The 19,369-nt window shown below is 40.5% G+C and overlaps 1 protein-coding gene across 1 annotated transcript in view; it reads right to left on the reverse strand.

Annotated features, from left to right (window-relative positions):
- Nucleotides 1-226: 226 nt before the first annotated feature.
- The window catches only part of DCDC2 (doublecortin domain containing 2), a 154,877-nt gene continuing 135,734 nt past the window's right edge, over nt 227-19,369 (reverse strand). Inside the window, exons 9-10 of the mRNA XM_027128194.1 lie at nt 1,556-1,855; nt 227-781 (exon numbers count right to left, since the gene is read on the reverse strand). Of these exons, the coding sequence (XP_026983995.1) occupies nt 683-781; nt 1,556-1,855 (399 nt within the window). The 3' untranslated portion in view covers nt 227-682. The remainder of the gene's footprint in view (nt 782-1,555; nt 1,856-19,369) is intronic.

Here is a 19,369-nt window from a genome sequence, read left to right on the forward strand (position 1 = left end):
CCATAAGGATTAAAACCTGCAGCAGTTAAGGGAGGGGCATGACAATATTTGTCAGGAATACACTGAATGAATACTTCCTCCTTCCAAAATGAATACCTTGTATTTTCCTTTTTGTTCTCTTAAGGTGGATTTTGGCTAAGGAGGAAGAAAGAAAGGAGTGTCAACAAGACACAGAAACATTTCAATCTATTCCCATCTTCAAATTATCTCTGAAACTAAATTGCAATTTGTTTATTCAAGAGTTTATTGCTTTAAAAAAAATAGTACATGCTTTCCTATTATCATTTTTTTTAAATTCTGTGCCTTCTTAGATAAGTGCTTTAGCATAAGCTGCCATCTAATAATCTCACTTACCAAGAACAGGAATGATCTTGTTCTTTTTCATCTTTACAAAGACAAGTGGCCAATTGTCTTCCAGTGCAAATTCCCCTCTATTACTCTTGTTTACTTTTTCTAAATGACTTTTTAAAACACATCTCATAAAAAGTCACTCTGCTTTAGTAGCTATTCAAAGTTATCTAGTGTTTCCCATTAGTTTGGCCTCTAATTTTAAATTTCAGTAGGTAGTATTCAACCATATTGTCACATTATGTTTAGCAATAACTATATGCTTATTATTCGAGTATTATAACCCTTAATTTTTCTTATACTCAATATACTCTCTTTTTAAAAATCATCCATGCTATAACAGATTATCCTTGTTTTGTTCATTGTTATCATTTTCTTGTGAGCTGGTGATTTTTACTTCTGGCTTTGGTGGTCTTTGAGGGTCCAAGTCAGCCTGGAGGAAAACAGATGAAAACAAAGATATTTAGCTCTTTAGTTACAGAGACAATAAAATTTACAAAGGAAAAATGACTCACTATTGCCTTTAATCTTATAAATATTCAACTAAAAATAGTTCCTTGGGTTCCCTATGTTGTTTAGTCTATCATCACCCAGTGGACATGACAATCTCAAACTTTACTTGTTCAGAAGCCCTTTCTGGGACCATAACCCACCATGTGCTTAAAGGGCACAGACTCAGCTCTTGAGCTTCAGGTATTATTTTTCTCAATTTTTTTCTTTATTTCCTTTTGAGCTTTTCTTTTCAACAACATACCTATACTTTTCATTTTAGCATTTTCAGAGAAAAGGGAAGAGTAAAATGCAGTTCTCCTCTCATGTCACATTAATAATCCAGCCCCATACCAGATGTCTTTTGTTAGTTTTCTACTAGAATTCACAAATTCTTTGTGACTATGGTACCAAGCACCATCGAGTACATAAGAGGACAGAAAATGAAAACATAAAGGCAGCTTCTGGAACAGCAACCCTGCCCCCTTGGATTTCTCATACATTAATGATATCTCATTACAGTTTGTCTTTTACCCACTGGACTGAAAACTAAGGGGTAAGATTAGAATTAGCTGGTTTTCAAACTCTGTTCCATGGAATCCTGGAAGTGCCATAGCTTTCAAGTCCTAAGTGCTTGAATAATTCCCTAAGTGTGAGTACAGATGCACACACACAAACTTCATACATGCACACAAGTGAGCAAAAGCAATAGAAATACCTCTTCACATCCACTGCCAGCTCCTTGAGACTTTATTTCCTCATCCACTGCTTCTTGAAGCTCATTATTAACCTGGTCCAGTTCCTCGCCATTTTCTTCATTGGTGCCTCTGCTCACACGAGCAGGACCTGGCTGCTCCTCCCTGTGATCCAGGATCTCCTCTGCTTGCTCTGGAGCTTCAGTAGCCTCCCCGCCTCCTTCCTCTTCAACTCCACCATTCATTCCTGAAAAGTCTTCCTTCTGTCCCACTTCCTTATTTTCTTTCTCTCTATCTTCCTCATCTACTATTTCTGCTGGCCTCTGATGGATCAAAAGGAATAATGGATAAAAATAGAAAGTATAACAGAGATTTTCCATGGCACATTATAATAATGTAATAATTATAATATTACTGTCAAGTGAAACTTCCTTACATTTGCATATATACAGTATATCTTGTGTTAACCTTTACAAATATACCACTCTTCACAAATATTTTCTCATTTAATTCTCACAATCATCCTGTGAGGTTAGTATTATTCCCATTTTACAGGTGAGAAAACTAAGGTCTGGGGAGACCAAGTATCTAGCCCAAGATTCCACTGTTTGTAAGTGGAACAGCCAGAATGAAAATGAACCATGTGACTCCAAAATCAATGTTCTTAATCCCCATGGCAAAGAGAAAACTAAACTGCAGGATACTTGGCCAATGTCTAGTGGCCCAGAGGAGGAGGTAAAAAAAAATTCTTTGTGGAGAGATTATCATCCCCACCACTAGTGTCTGGTATGTATTTAAATCTCTAAGTATGAAAAAGGGCAATGGCGATGGCCAGGATGTGAAGCCTGGTTTTCTAAAAATAAACATGGACAGCTTTCCATACAATGCCTAAGAGAGTTGACTGTATATCTCTAAATAACAAAAAGTGATTGTCGAGGGCTTCTCTGGTGGCGCAGTGGTTGAGAGTCTGCTTGCCGATGCAGGGGACATGGGTTCGTGCCACGGTCCGGGAAGATCCCACATGCCGCGGAGCAGCTGGGACCTTAGCCATGGCCGCTGAGCCTGCGCGTCTGGAGCCTGTGCTCCGCAATGGGAGAAGCCACAGCAGTGAGAGGCCCGCATACCGCAAAAAAAAAAAAAATGATTGTCTTGCAGATCCAAGGCCAAGAAACTATATATTCTTTCTATAAAAAATAAGAAACTCTCAAGTAGTTTATAAACTAGGCATTTTTACTGTTATTTAGATACATGTAAGTCTGTTTTAAAAGAGAACAGGAGGCCAAGTTCCAGAGCCAAGACTTTGGAGAGAGAAAGACCCAGGTTCAAGTCCTGGCCAGGCACTTACTGGCTGTTACCTAACTTCTTTGAACTTCATATTCCCCACTTGTAAAATGAGAATATAATAAAACTTCCACGGAGATTAAATAAGTTACATACAGTGCCTAGCAAAGCACCTGGCACATCATGATCCTAAAAAAAAAAAAAAAAAATTAAAATATCTTCCCATTTGTTATAATACATTCTTTCCTGGACCTACCATATTTCTTCATTGGCCTTAATAAAACATGAGTTTTTTAAAGAATAGGGTAGAAAGAGAATTTGTTTTATGTTAGGACCCCACTCCTGCCTCTTTCTAGTCATCTGACACTGGACAGGTCAGTTAATCCCCTGGTATCTGTAAAACAAAGGTTTGAGGTGCAATTAACTCTGACCTCCCTTCCAACTCTGGAAGTCCATTCTCCTCTAACTACCCAAATTCTTATTATGGGACTATTAATGGTCTTCTTATAAAAGTTACCATAATGCTCTCAGTTTAGGAAGTAAAGAAGGAAGGAAATGGAGCAGAGTAGACTAAAAAAACTCAGGATAAAATTCAACACAACATTATTTCGAAGAGGAAAGAGGCAGAACCATGAATTCTTATACTCTGTCCAACATAAAGTCTCAGATTTGATTACATGGTATCAAAGATGCCCTTTAAAAAAATGAAGGTTAAAAAATGAATTCTTAAAATATTCCAATAACCATCGTGTTTGTCATCAAAGACAATGTCATCAAAGACTAAATTAAATAATAGTACAGTGCTTCTGCATCTTTCAAATTTCCATTCAGTTGCTTAATGTCAAACTGCGTAGAGCCCTAGTGATCCCTAAGCATGCTGCCCAGGGGGAGGCCCTTAGGAAGGCCAAATGCTGGACAGAAACTAAAGGTGGGAGGGGATGGATCTGCTAGATGATGTGGAAAGAAAAGGCAAGAGATTTATAAAATGAAACCCACAGCGCTTGGTAAGGATTTCTGGTTTTTATGCATAAGACCTAAATGAATGACGGTGAGAAAATTTTTCAATTTCCAAAGGAGAAAACACTATGTTCCCATCTCCACACACTTGTCCCACCCTCTCTCAATGCAGAGAACAAAGACGGCAGAGCATTGACGCAGACGCACTAGAAGTGATGACAGGAGAGTGTGGCAAGGGACAGGGTGGGCACTGTCATTGTGAAAACAGAGCAGAGGAAATGTCTGGGGCCAAAGATGACGTTTATGTCACTGAGGAGAAAGGGCTTCTGAGGGACCCAGGGAAGGAACCGGCAGCACCAGGAGGTCCAGAGGCTTCCTGAATAAAACACTGGGACAGAGAGGGGACTCTGGGTGGGAGAGAGTTAGAATAAAGAGCCATATGTAAAATAGATAGCTAGTGGGAAGGAGCCACATAGCACAGGGAGATCAGCTCGGTGCTTTGTGTCCACCTAGAGGGGCGGGAGGGAGACGCAAGAGGGAGGGGATATGGGGATATATGTATACGTATAGCTGATTCACTTTGTTATAAAGCAGAAAATAACACACCATTGTAAAGCAATTATACTCCAATAAAGATGTTAAAAAAAATTTACAGAGAAAAAAAAAGAGCCAACTCAGAGAAACACGGTGGGTGGCTCCCCACTAACCTATCAGAAGAGGCCATGAAAAGGCTCAGGTGTCTTGGACCAAGAGACAGCAAGTTCCCTTGCTGGTGACTCTGAGGGATTTTTTAGGGGATACTCACAGGGGGACTCTAAGAGACACTGGAGGGCTCTCAGGCACCATGACTCGAGCTAATGGGCCTGGAGCAGCTGTTTGTGCTGGGCTAGATGCCAGGCATTCAGAGACAAATACGACTGTGACATCAAAGAGCTCAGAGCGGTACAGCAGCACATCACAGAGATCGTGGGGCAGGAGGAAAGAGCAGTAACTCAGGGTGGGGTGTGGCAGCCTGGGGCCACATCCCACACAGTCTGGGCACTGAGGTTTTTACAGCACTGCGTGAATGGTGTCCATAGGTGGAGAGCAAAGGACAGGCAGCAAATACACCAAGCACCCGTCACCTGTATGTGCCGAATGTCACTCTCAGCATTCATACATTCATCGTTTCCTAAAACCCTCACAAGAACCCTACGAAACAGGCTTCTGATGCCCATTATATGAATGAGGAAAGTGAGAAATCCCTCAACGCTGCCTGCATCACACCGCAGGTGAACCAACAGGGTTAAGATGGAACCCAAGGTGGTCTTGTCCCAAAGTCCTATATTCTTTCTCAAAGTAATAACACAAGCAGTTGCTAATGTACCTAGCACTGCTGCAAGCACACCCAAGTATACTTTCAATGGCCAGAAAATATGACGTCTGCAGTAGGCAACATGACTTTTATTGTTTAAAGAATTACTGACCTGAAAACAAAACATTTCTGGATTTCTATTAAAGACTGGTAGATCTAGGGAAGGAACATTATAAACATTGTTAGGCAGAGTACTTGAAGCAGGACATAACGAAAATCCAGAAGTACTACAGCGCTAACGGCCAATGAGAGCAAAAAGATTTCTGTGCAAGTTACCTCTGAAAATTGGATAATCGTGTATCGCACTTCTAGAAATTGTAATCCTTACTGTGCCTAAAGTTGCCTTATTCAAAGCAACTTTGGGTTTTGGGTTTTTTTTGTTTTTTTTTTTGCGGTACGCGGGCCTCTCACTGTTGTGGCCTCTCCCGTTGCGGAGCACAGGCTCTGGACGCACAGGCTCAGCGGCCATGGCTCACGGGCCCAGCCGCTCCGCGGCATGTGGGATCTTCCCGGACCGGGGCACGAACCCGTGTCCCCTGCATCGGCAGGCGGACTCTCAACCACTGCTCCATCAGGGAAGCCCTGGGTTTTGGTTTTAAAGAGAAGTTATACAGCATTTTTAATACAAACTCTTTAATAATGATACCGGAAAACTCAAATTTTATTTTAACCATTCAGGAATCTAGATATGTCCCTTGCCTCTGAGAATCTATTACAAGAGCTTGCTAAAGTCTGCTAAGGTGACTACGGCTGTCTAAATGGGAAAAAGTCTGTTTTCCTTTACTGATATCTGGATTTATACCTAAAAGTTACAGAATGATAGAGTGTTGGTTTCTAGTTTTTAGTTTTAAGTCTATCACCCTACCCCTTTCTTTGCTCCCAATCCCCAAATGCATATACATTTTTTCCCCCTTTAATGAAAAGAGCTGGGCTGGGATATACCCTAATCTCTTTTTAAGGATGGAGACACCTAGCCCGAAATTCAGCTCTGTTCTCTTCGCTGTTATTACCACCACTACTAACAAGCAGTATTATGCTTTCATCCCATTATTTCTATTAGACTTTCCCAGCACAGCTATTTTAGTAGCCATCAAACGAAGCCACATCTGGTTGGCTCAACTTTAAGAAATGCTGGATTATGGGGCTGAAATACCAATTTGATCAATTTAAATAAGATGGTAACATTAGTTAAAAGGCTTATAATCCTTTAAAATATCCTGAGTGTAGTACGAAATTTATTATTACTACAACACAATTCAGGACAAAAAAAAGAAAGAAAGAAAAAAATGCTTCTATGACAGATCTGTAATGAATAAATGAAAAGCAATGCGCTTTTTGGTGTAATCTCCTTTGAAGCAAGCATTAAGTTATTAAAGATGTTTCTAGTGTATACATCAATCAAATCATCCCCAGAAGGAACACTGAGTTTTACACCCATACACATGCACACAGATAAAATCTATACCGTGGTAAGGGCTTACAAAGAAGTAAAAAAAAAAAAAAAAAACAGCACTCCTTCTATAAGAGAGTGGGTGTCCATTATTAGATAGCCACACTATATTTGAATAATGTGTTCCCACTCCACCCCACCAAAAAACAAAACAAAACAAAACTTTGCAACTATTTAATTTCTTCAAAATTCCCAAGTAGTTCTCAGCCTCTGCCCGTTTAGCTGGCCCTGCCTGATTGCCCAGCTAAGCAGGGACAGTCACAGCCAGCCAGACGCCAGTGTTAGCGCAGTGAGCCAGGGGTGACGTGTACACAGAACCCACCTTCCACCCGCACCTCAAAGAACCTTACAAGATTCCGATGATGTTTGCAATGTTGACAGAGAAAAGTGGACACAGGAGGCAAAAGGGCGAGGGTGGAGGGTGTGGGGAGAAAGGGACAGGGACATGGATGGAAAAGGTAAGAGTTAGACATCGCAAGTTCAACTTGAGAGAGTGAGGAAGGAGGAGGAGAAGCAGGAAGGGAAGAACCCTCTTTCCCAGGTCCAATCACACTGTCCCTTTTACACTGAAGGGAAGCAGAGCTCCCACATGTGACGCTGCCTCTCCTTCCTGCAGAAGCCAGTTCTCATGTGATTCCAAGAGACTGTGTTCATAACTGAAGAAGCTCACCAGGCAGGGGTGGGGGTTCCTGGACAAAATTTCTGCCTGCTGATGTTTTCTACAATGGTGATGTCAGCTGCGTGAAATGAAGCAGCCGTGGTCTGTTGGGAAGGCAGGGGTCACTCTGCAGCTTCAGGCTAGTGAACCCACCTCACCCTTTGGAAACTGAGGATAATAATGACCTCACAGAAGTGCAGTAAGGACCAAATGAGATCATGCACATGAAAGACCACTATAAACTGAAAAAGCTACAAATATATATATATACATATATGTGTGTGTGTATATATATGTTTATTATCGTTACCACTCCATTTTTTTTGCCCTTGGATGGAAAGAGTTAAGAGGCTGTTGTCTGATTAAATAGTGTAATACAGGATTTGCACTACAGTCATGAAATCGTATTCTAGTGGGCCACTTAGAGCAGTGTCCCTTCTAAATCTCATTCACATGAAAACAAACAAACAAAATGTATCAAGACACTTAGCAATTATCTTGCTCTTCTTAGTTAATACAGTTAATATGCAGGCTGATGTTCAACTTCTGGTCCAATGAGACGATTAGGTGTGATTTTCATAAACTAATCACCCTTGCTTTTAGTTACTTAGTTTATTCTTTGCTTCTGAGTTCCCTGGTATGCACTTCTCACAACAAATTTACCATCCAATAGCTTTTATTTTTTCTGAACTCTATTCGCTCTTAAAAGTAACACAAATGTGCCAGCAGTAAATACCAAAAAAGGGTGACCTCCGTAAATGAGTATATGCATTTAGGTAATGCACGACTTTGTCTTCAGTTGTCATGACAGGTTGGCAGTAGCCGGTTATTCATCCTGTTTCTCCTACCTTTACCCGGAAGGCTCTTCCTTCCCTTCGTTAGACCCACCTTCTCTCGAAGCCTTCCTGCTCCCCTCAGGCAGTTGTCACTCCTGATTTGCGCCCTCAGAACACCTGTCAAACTCTAATCACAGTGTGCCATTATCCCCTACTTATGTTTGATATGAAAATAGTGAACGTGGGGCACTTCCCTGGCAGTCCAGTGGTTAAGCCTTCGCCTTCCAATGCAGGGGGTGCGGGTTTGATCCCTGGTCAGGGAGCTAATATCCCACGTGCCTCTCGGCCAAAAAACCAAAACATAAAACAGAAGCAATATTGGAACAAATTCAATAAAGACTTTAAAAATGGCTCATGTCAAAAAAATCTTTAAAAAAAAAAAAAGGAAAATTGTGAACATGAATTGCTATCGAGTACGTAGATGCCTCAAACGATGTTTGGAATGATTGTGGAATAATGGGGAAATAACCTTGGCTCTAGGGAGGCCTTCTGGAAGTTTCTAGAAGCAAGGGCTCTTTCTTCTTCACCTTTGTGTCCATCACCACATTTCCCACAGGATTGTAATTCATTGTCTTGAATTAAACCCAAATGTGCCTCCCACAGATAAAAGCCAACAGAGTATGTGCCTTCAGAAAAGGACAGATGATGGTGACAAGGTTCACATCTGTTGGGCGCTCTCCAGGGACCTGGTCCTATGTTCCATGCACCTCACCTGCCTAATCGTATTTAAACTAACCTCACCACCATTTGAGGAAAATACTGTTCTCATCCCAACTTGCAGATAAACAAACTGAAGCATAAAGAGTTAGGTAAACTTGACCAAAAGCCCACCAATAGTGACAGAGGGATATGAATGCTTTTTTGACCACAGGACTGTACTATCTCCCCAAGATAATGTACAGAGCAACATCCCAAACTCAACACGATGTTAAATAGTTACTCCCAGCCTCGTGTCTTCTAAGCCAATGCCTCTCCATCACCGGGCATCTTGTTAAATGCAGATTCTGAGTCAGCAGTGCTGAGCCTCTGCATCTCCAGCAGCTCAGGTGCTACTGATGCTGCTGGTCCCCAGGTGACACTTGGTGAGGCTCTAAACCACACGTAACACAGGTATGGTCATAAATACACCACCACTCCTAAAAGACATCTTTGGTTAAAATTTCTAATTGTAATTATGCCTCGTTAGATGAAGGTCATATTTTAACTTAAAAAGTATGAATTTTATTGAAAACTGGGAGAAAATAGTACTGACTGTTGACAGAATGATATTTAGCCATAAAGACAGTTCTACAAGATTTATTCTAATTACATCACCCTGCCACTCTTTCTTAGGAGTCACTTTATAAAAAAGAAACACATCATTGCCAAGGCGATAAACCAGGAAGATATTTTTACCTGTGCTTAAAGGTCTTCTCCCCTGGTGTTTATGTTGAATTTAGTCAATTTGTGACTAAAATTTTAAGAGAACCAGTTTTCAGGTAGACACTGTTTCTCCATCCTGAACTTTCAGGACTAGCTCATTCCTGTGAGTAATTGTGCAATACTATATTCTGTATAAAGCACAATTCTTATGTTTCGCTGGAGTCAAGAAAGGGTATTCATTATACTCTCTCCTATATACTCACTAAACTGATGTATATAATGATTGCACAAATCATTTAGATGGTTCCAGTCTCAAAGCCTCACTGACATCAAGAACGTCCGGAGTGCAGCTAGATTAACAGACATATTACACATATATGTACAATTACAGATAATACGTACCCTTAAACATAGAAATGTTTATAAGAAAGGTGAGACTTTTACCTTTTAAAAAGCACTTTATTTATCATAAGCAATTGCTCTTGATACTGTTACTAGAAAAGTGACACCAGACTTTCTCCCTAACATGACACCAGCATTGATATTCCAAGCGCCTTTTTGCCTGCATTTGCCTACGTGCATATCTTACTATTTATTTTGTAAGGGACATCCCGGGAAAATGGTTGATTTGTATGGCAAGACAGAAAAGGTCTGGTACTTATTATTGCTGTCTGCATCCTAGCAGGGACGGCTCAGGGGAAACCATAAGTATTCAGGTTTTCTAGAGAATATGCATGCAGTTACAAAGGTTAACTCAGGATTCCTGAGTGGTAAGAGGAAAGAAGATGGAATATGGAAATCATATGGAAATGAGCCACAAAATATCAGAAGCATCAATTACTTGGAAGGTATTTTCACAGACAGATGAGGCTGCTCAAGTGACTTACACTTTAAACTCGCATCACACCTTTGACAGTAACAGCAGCACCAAAATTTAGAAATGGGAAAAGGCATCTAAACAGACACTACAGCTGATGTCCCACCCACTTTAGAAGTAAATGTTGGGACTTCCCTGGTGGTGCAGTGGTTAAGAATCCACCTGCCAATGCAGGGGACGTGGGTTCTGAGCCCTGGCCAGGGAAGATTCCACATGCCGCGGAGCAACTATGCCCTCGCGCCACAACCACTGAAGCCCACGCACCTAGAGCCCGTGCTCCACAACAAGAGAAGCCACCGCAATGAGTAGCCCCTGTTCAGAGCAACTAGAGAAAGCCCATGTGCAGCAACTAAGACCCAATGCAGCCAAAAATAAATAAAATATTAAAAAAAAATTTAAGAGAAAGTAAATGTTGCTTTTTCTTATATTTATATCAGAATTCCCTGAGGAGTATATTTGAATGTTTAAAACCGTCGCTATCTGAGATAACAGCACACGCTACAACTTTCTAGGCAAGAGAGCCTACCTAACCACCCAACTGTCCTCCTCATTCTTACCTGTCAGGTCTCCCTCCCTGAAATACCCTAGACCTAGAAACTGGAGCTCAGAACGCCCCCATACACACACACACAAATGAAAATACTACCTTAAATGTCCATTTCTCCATGAAGCATTTGCTATCTTTGAAATTTGGGAGTAGGATTTGTTATAGGCTTTGGATAGAAGGTGTTTCTGTGGATTTGATGGCAGAATTCAGGCAGAGATGTTGAAAGTAAAGAAGTTACTACACTTGTTTTTATTTCTGTTCCCATAGAGACTAAAATCATCTCCTACCCAAGCTGAATGAGGTGTTTGGAAATAATCAGTTTCAATTTTTCATGACAGCAAAGTACTGCTTCCCGTTTTCAGCTTTCAGAGGCTTACATTCACAGAAGGGAAAAAATGGTTTAATGTGGTTTGAAGTACAATGGCCTACAAAAAAGGGTGGTTCTATTTACAGACATGACCCTCTAAGGACACAGGGAGAGGGAAGCTTTGGCCAGCCACCTGCTGAGAGCTGGCTCACCCAGGCCCGCTGAACTCCACAAGTTCCCACAACACTCATAGAATAAGATATAATACCTTGAAAACTTATATTTATATAGCTATTTAGTCATCTTAGAAAAAAACCTGCCCCATTAAGTCTTCTCACTTTAGAAGTAAATGTTGATTTTCTTTCGCTTACATCAGAAATCGCTGAAGGCTATGTTTTAATGTTTAACACCATTTCCATCAATTAAACACAAATCAACAAAGGGGATGTCACAGAAGGCCTTGTTGATGATGCACAGGGAAGTTAAGAAGCCAGAGCATCCTCATCTTAGCTCTTCCCACTGTGTGTGATGCTTATAGCACCAGCCACAAACATGATTCACTAAGAGGAGGTGACCTGAACATAGAGAATGGTGAAAATACTGTTTGCACGCAATTCCCTTCATTTCAGGGAAGGCAGTGGAAGCCGAGTAGCCCTCCGCACAGATGGAATCTGTCTGTGAGACAATTAGAAGCCCCTAATCTCCCCATTTCCCTTCCTTGAAGTGTTGAGACAGAGCACCAGACTGGAAGCCAGGAACCCTGGGCGCCTGTGTAGACTCCCCAGCCCCCAGCAGGCTGTGTGTTTGTGGGAAAATGGCTTTCCCCACTATAGTATGGGGATTTGTTTCTTCAATGGCAAAGCAAGGAGTTTATTCCAGCCTCCTTTCTGGTTCTGAACATTTCCCAATTCTTATTTTAATAAATACATTTCACTGAAATAGATTTAGGGGTCTGGTCAAAAGAAGCAGCCTCCTTTATCTTTCTGTGTATTTTACACATGAACATGAACAAGTAACACAAACAAGCTCTCCATTGAGCTTACCCTTCATAAGAGAAGCTGTCGGTGACTGCTGGTTCTCCAGAAGGGACAAAATATGTCAATGGGCATATTTGGACTTCAAACCTCCTGCTTCTGGTTATAGCCTCTAGGCTGCAGATTCTTTAAAATGGCATTGTGTTCTACATGTGTAGATCAATCATTACAAACTTAAATGCCCCCAGTGGCTGGGCAAATAACATAAATGTGTAATTCAGGACAGGTGTGAGGTAATAGGGAGTGCAGTAAACTGAAGAGTACACGCCCACTAAAGAGATTCCATTCCAGTTTACTGCAGGGTCTGCAGTAAACTGAAGAGTACACGCCCACTAAAGAGATTCCATATTGTAAGCCCTGGGCCAGCCAAAAAGATTCTCTCATAGGAGATTTGGTCACAGGCTGCCAGTTTATCATCCCTACTGCAGATTCTATGAAGACAGTTTATTTTCACAGTGATGAATTAGTGTGAAAGAGATTTCTGGTTAAACACAGCAGACTGAACAAATGTGTGTGTGTGTGTGGGGGCTTTGTAGCTTCCTTCCAATTTCCCTCTAAATTTTAGGTAAGGGCAACTTTAAAAGGGATGAAGCTGTAGAGACACAGAAGACTGGAATTTTGGAAACAGCCACAGAATTTGGGAAACTGTAAAGGCACTGGACATGGGGCCGATTAACAGCAGAACCAAGTAAGCTAAAGTTTGAGTCTGTAGGGAGGGGAAGCCAAGAAGCAAACTTTGCACATTGAAAAAAACCTATAGAAGGCTTGGGGATTGGAGGCACCATCTGTCTCTGGAAGAATGGGCATAGGTATCGATATAACTAAAAACAGGTGGATTGGCTTAGAGTCTTTAAATGAAGGAGGCAGACTCCCAAGATCCCCTTGCTGACCTTGGAGAAATAAATGAGGTTTATTCTTTAAAGATATTGAACTATAAGGAAGCTGCACTCAAGCACAGTGAGAACAAGGGCACCGTACTGAAACCCAGAAGGATACATCTCTCTACTTAAAGTCTTTTACTTAAGGTCCCCAAGCCACCTTCCCACAGTCAGATCCCAAAGTGCTCACAGCCAGGCTTACACCATTAAGGCAAGAGGTTGAAAGACTCCACTCAAAAGAAATAGACCAACCCAAAGGAACTACACAGATACTGAAAATTGGAGGTACACCAATGAAATGGCAAAACGAACCACTCTACAGTGAAACATCCCCAGCCTGATGAGCTCTGCCTGTACACAGAGAGTTTCCTTAATGCTTCCTTCTAAAATCTAACCAGACATACACCTTAAATTCATACAATGTTACATGTCAAATATATTGCAATTAAAAAAAAATCTAACCAGACAACCAAGGAGAGCCTCTAACATGGAGACAGAGATCATGGAGATAGAAAGATAGAAAGAAAAAAGAAACAGAAGAAACAAACATAGTTCTGGAAAAGAAAGTTTAAAATAATAGGTTAATCTTTGGAGAAATAAGGGAAGAGACCACATACATAAAATAAGAATAGGATGCTATAAAAAGGAACATTCAGAGAATATGAAAGAGCTCTTAAAAATTAAAACCACGATGGCTAGAAAAAAATCAATAGATGGAAAATAAACCCTGAAGCTTGTTGATTTTTTTTTTAAAGTTGAGAAAATAGAAAAAAATCCATAGAGGTGGAAAGTAGGAGAGATAAGTAGAGGATCAATCTAGGAGGTCCTATATCTGAATACTTGCAGTTCCAGAGGAAAGTAAAGAAATAGAAGAAAATTATCTAAGACATAATTCAACAATTTTTTCCAGAACTGAAAAACAAACATTTGCAGAATAAAAAAGCCCATTGAGGGACTTCCCTGGTAGTCCAGTGGTAAAGAATCTGCCTTACAATGCAGGGGACGTGGGTTAGATTCCTCGTCAGGGAACTAAGATCCCACATGCTGCAGGGCAACTAAGCCCACGAGCCACAACTACTGAGCTCGCGCCTCAACTTAGAGAGGCCACGTGCCACAAACTACAGAGCCCGTGTGTCCTGGAGCCTGCGCACCACAACTAGAGAAGAGAAAACCCGCATACCACAACTAGAGAGAAGCCCACGCGCTGCAACAAAAGATCCCACATGCCTCAACGAAGATCCCACGGCTGCAACTAAGACCTGACACAGTCAAAAATAAATTAAATAAATAAATAATAAATAAATAAATCTTAAAAAAAAACGCAAAAAGCCCATTGAGTACCCAGTCGAATAAGTAAAATGACCTGCACCAAGGCACATAACTGGAAATTTTCAGAACACCAGGAACAAAGGAAAAAACCTAACAGCCTCCAGAGAGAGAAAAAGGATTATTTACAAAGGATCAGGAAACAGAATGACATCAAACTTCCCAACTGCAAATCTGGATGGGAAGGCCAACTGAGCAACACATTCAGAATTCTGAGAGAAATTATATCTAACCTAGAATTTTATATCTAGTCATGCTTACAGTCAAGTTTGCTAGAGAAAAACAAAAAGACGTTTTCAGACATGCAGAGTCTCAAAAAATAAAAGTTCCTCCCATGAAGCTTTTCCGAGGCAGCTGCTAGAGGTGAGCTCCACAAAAACAACGAAGGTATAACCAAGAAAGAGGAAGATGTAGAAACCAGGAAATAGGGAATCCATCCACGGGAGAAGCAAAAAAATTCCCGAAATAATGGTGAAGAAAAATACCAGGATGACTCTGAAAAGCAGATCCGAAGAACAACTAACCAGCCTGAGGCAGATGGTCGAAAGCCTTGAGAAAAAGATCAAATTGAGATTTATTATCACTGTGTACATCTGAGTATATCAAGAGGAGATCAACAGTTCTGGCAGAGTTTGGAGATGGCTTGGTAATGACTACAGAGAATAGAAAACTAATCAAATGAAAACTTAGAAAACTAAGCAAATGAAAAAAACATAGGCAATTACTAAAATAGGGAGGAGGGAAAATATTACACAAGAATATTTCTCTATTCCATGAGAAACAGCTAATAGCTCAAATCGGTTAGGTCTATAGAGCAGGAAGAATCCAGGCGGGGAAAGCTGGGGCAAGTGGTTGCAATTTTTGTCATAATTTTTCTTGGATTGGTTGACTTTTAAAAAGAGTACATGTGTAACTTTGTTATTAAGGATTTATTACGTTTTAAATCAATCAACAAATAAGAAAATAATATATACCACAACCTCCAATTTAAAACAAAAAAGAAAGCTTTCACTGCTCCTGTGTTCATGACGCTGGTTTAAATGCTATTTAATGAAACTACTTAGCATAAAAACATCTTGCAATTCTCATTTTATTACTACTCAAAATCAACTACAAGTGGATGGAAAAAGCTATAAAACAATCCAAAACCACGCTGAAGTTACTATCCACATCTTCTGCTCTCTTCTCTCAAACGGAACAAAATCCAAAATATAATTGCTTCTATTTTATAGGTATGTATTTGCCTGTATCTTTGAGATGGTGGCTTCTCCTGCCTGATCTTTACTTACTAGAGGCAGTTTACTTAACTATAATGGAACGGTCTCATTTCTTGCCTCCTTAGCTTGGAAAAGCATCAGTTTATAAATGGAACACAATGACACATAAGTCATTGGTGCCAGGTATAGCCACAGATATTGGTTAATCAGGCACTTGCTTCACTGCTTACGGTAAACCAGATTGATTTAGAATGTGCATGCAAAACAATTAATTTTTAAAAGAGTACTTTATTCTTATGAGACCTAAACTCTCCCCTGAGAAAAGGTATTTGTTCTGGCCTCCCCAAACCTATAAAAGAATGTGACATTCTTCAGTTTCCCATGGGTTTGGACGTAGTATTAGATCCAGGATCATTCATTTGTCTCCAAAAAATTAAGAGTCTAGACCTTGGGACAGAGCTCAAACATGTTTTTAGCTGAAATTAGTCCACAGTGCCCCATTACACACACTTAAACACATAAACACAATGCCAGATGGGATCAGTAGAGGCTATGAAAGACTATGGAAGATCTGAAATTTTTTCATACTTAACAAGCTCACACATTAGCCTGCCATCTCTTCATGGGTGCTGGCAGAAGACAAGAGACTACTGGGTCAGAGACAAAGGACTTTACTGCTCACAGCAATAGCAGTAGCCAGAGGATCAGCATTTGCACCCACTCCCTGAGGCCCCATTTCCACAGGGCAATGAGAAGGGGGTGATACACATGGTGGCTTACATTACAGGGGAAGGACCCCATGCTTAGAGAACCCAAATCTTTTTTCTCCAAATATTTTCATTGTGATAAAATAAACACAGCAAAAACTTTTACCATTTTAACTAGTTTTAAGTATACAATTCAATGGCACATCTTTTATAATGGATAGTAAACGTGCCTGACCTTTGCACTCTAGGGAGACATTATCTTTATTATACTGGACCATCAACAAACCTAGTCTTTGCTCCACACCAGGATTTCTCAGTCTCAGCACTACTGACATTTTGCACTGGATAATTTTTTGCTGTGAGGACAGTCGTGTGCTTTACAAGATATTTAGCAGATTCCCTGGCCACTACCCACTAGATGTCAGTAGCACTCCCTCACTTATAATGATCAAAAATGTCTCCAGAAATTGCCAAATAGCCCCTTGGAGGCAAATCACCTCCAGCTGAGAATGACTGCTCCAAAGGAAGTCACGATCTCTGTCTTTTGAGGCTGTTCACTACACAAACATCCTGGAAAAAACAGTCCAGAACAAAGGCAATCTGTGCCTCTACTCACAAAACATGCAAAACACAAGAGATCCACGGAGAACTGCCTCTCAACAGAGGCCTTAATATTTACTTCTGAAACTTGATCTGCTTTTCAGGCATAGATAAAGTACTTGGCCAATTTGCACATGATATTACACGCACACACACCCTTCTTCGTGGTACTTTGACTAAAGTTACAACATGAACCATTTAGATGATAGGAAACAAGTTCAAAGAAGTTAAGTAGGTATGGCCCGAAAGGAAATGTATGTATCATTTACAGCTGAGCCAAGTAGTATATAATAGTTCTTTTCTTATGCAGGAATTTTTCCCCTCCTTGGGTTAATGATTGGCTTTTGTGGGGGAGGAGTGCATTTAATACTCTTCCCCAGATCACTCCTGTGCTTTGAAGTTAGACACACCTGCATTCAAATCCCCATTCCTCTACTTAACAGTACAAACCTGGACATGTAATTCCACCCATAGGAGCTTACTTTATTTCCATACATAAAGTGAAGGTGATAAGACCTATCTCACAGGGTTGTCATAACAATTATATGAGAAAGTGCCTAGTACAGTGCCTGGCACTCAGTAGGTACTGAATAAAGAGTAGCTATTGCTACTATTACAGGTCCTCAGAGTGGTTCTTACTATAATGGAGCTTTACACTAATTTTTCCACACTCTCACTTGGTTTTTCACAATATTTATAACATAGCTGCTTAGGATATGGAGCAAAAGACCACCAGGCCACAGAGAGAATGACTCTAAGACCTGACTTCATAAGCATCTCATGCCAACCCCATGAGCTAAACAATCCTAACTCTATTACTAATAGGGTCAAAGAAGAAAGCAATTCTGACCTTTTGTTACCTGGTTTTCTTTTCTTCAAACTGACCTCAATTTGTTGATATTGCCCAGCTTTCACCAATCTGTTTTTTTTTTTTTTTTTTTCGGTACACGGGCCTCTCACTGTTGTGGCCTCTCCCGTTGCGGAGCACAGGCTCTGGACGCACAGGCTCAGCGGCCACGGCTCACGGGCCCAGCCGCTCCGCGGCATGTGGGATCCTCCTGGACCAGGGCACGAACCCGCGTCCCCTGCAACGGCAGGCGGACCCTCAACTACTGCGCCACCAGGGAAGCGCTACCAATCTGTTTAATCTGTCTCTCCTGCATACTTGTATTTTAATAAGCTAGCACTCTTGTGTCAAATAAGAAATCAAGCTCTGCAGACACTTTGGATGGCTGTTCAAGTATCATCAGGGATCAACTCGTCTCATGCCCTCCCCTTCCTGGTGATCATGAAACTCACAAGTAAAGAAATACCGATCACAGATTTCAAAACTAAGTGATTAACAAAGAGATCTCCTTTTTGGTAATAATGCTATGACTTTCTCTTGATATTTGGTATTTTTGACTTTGGAATATAAATTAGTCTTGGTTTCTGCTGCTATTAGGTGTTGTACATACGTGATGATTTCTCTTCTTTGTCTTAAAATATAATATTTAATTATAGCTTCACCGAAGACTTAAAATTCCAATTTCCCTCAGGGGGAAAAAAAAATACCTATAACTGGAGCTTATGAAAAATTGTTAGTTGCAGCTAATCCTGGATAATAACTTAGATTTTTGAAATCTGTGTGATTTTTAACACATTAAGCTTTTCATCAGGAAGGTGATGCTTTTACAGAAAATGCCGGTGGAATAATCAGGCAGCAATTTCACTGCTGCAATGTTAAGACAAATACAGCTGAGAACATCAACTATGGAATTTGCTGGATTGTGAGGTTTGCTCTTTGAAAAGGAAATATCACATAATAGTCAGGAAAAAAGTGGCAATTCCTGGTGACTTTGTATTCCCTTGAGCCTGGGATTATGAATTCCCCCTCCTCACCTAAATTCCAATCCTCCACTTAGAATTGTAAGAAACTTGATTGAATTCTATTAAAAAGCCTAAACAACTTTTATTTCTTGTATCATTTAGCCAGAATGAACACTACTTAGTTCCTTCTATAAGCACATGTGTGTACACACACACACTCCTAAAAGTACAGTGTCCCATTGGCCTAAAAAGAAAATCAATACACACTTAGCAAATATTTGAGCTGCATTTATATAACCAATTCCTTTACAAAAAACAAATTCCAACCATCGCCATTTCAAGGACCCTAAAGGAGAGAAAATAACGACACTTTTAAACTGCTTTTCTAAATGGAGGACTTTTTTCTAGATTAAACACGCCCAAGCCAATACTCTTTTTTGTATCAAACTTTCGCCCTCTGTTTCTCATACCTAACTCCAACCCACCTCGTTCTTCAATGCTGTTTATTAAAGATATACCATTGTCTGTAACAATAAAGACTCTGTCCAAATGGCTCCTCTTTGTGGGAATATGAGGAAGGACTGAAGGTGTTTTGTTTTATTTTTAAGGTCGTTCAGCCACATAGCTAGCACCTGAG

This window comes from Aethalodelphis obliquidens, unplaced genomic scaffold (assembly GCF_003676395.1).
Source record: "Aethalodelphis obliquidens isolate GAN/ISIS:26980383/991018 unplaced genomic scaffold, ASM367639v1 scaffold34, whole genome shotgun sequence".
NCBI classification, from domain to species: Eukaryota; Metazoa; Chordata; class Mammalia; order Artiodactyla; family Delphinidae; genus Aethalodelphis; species Aethalodelphis obliquidens.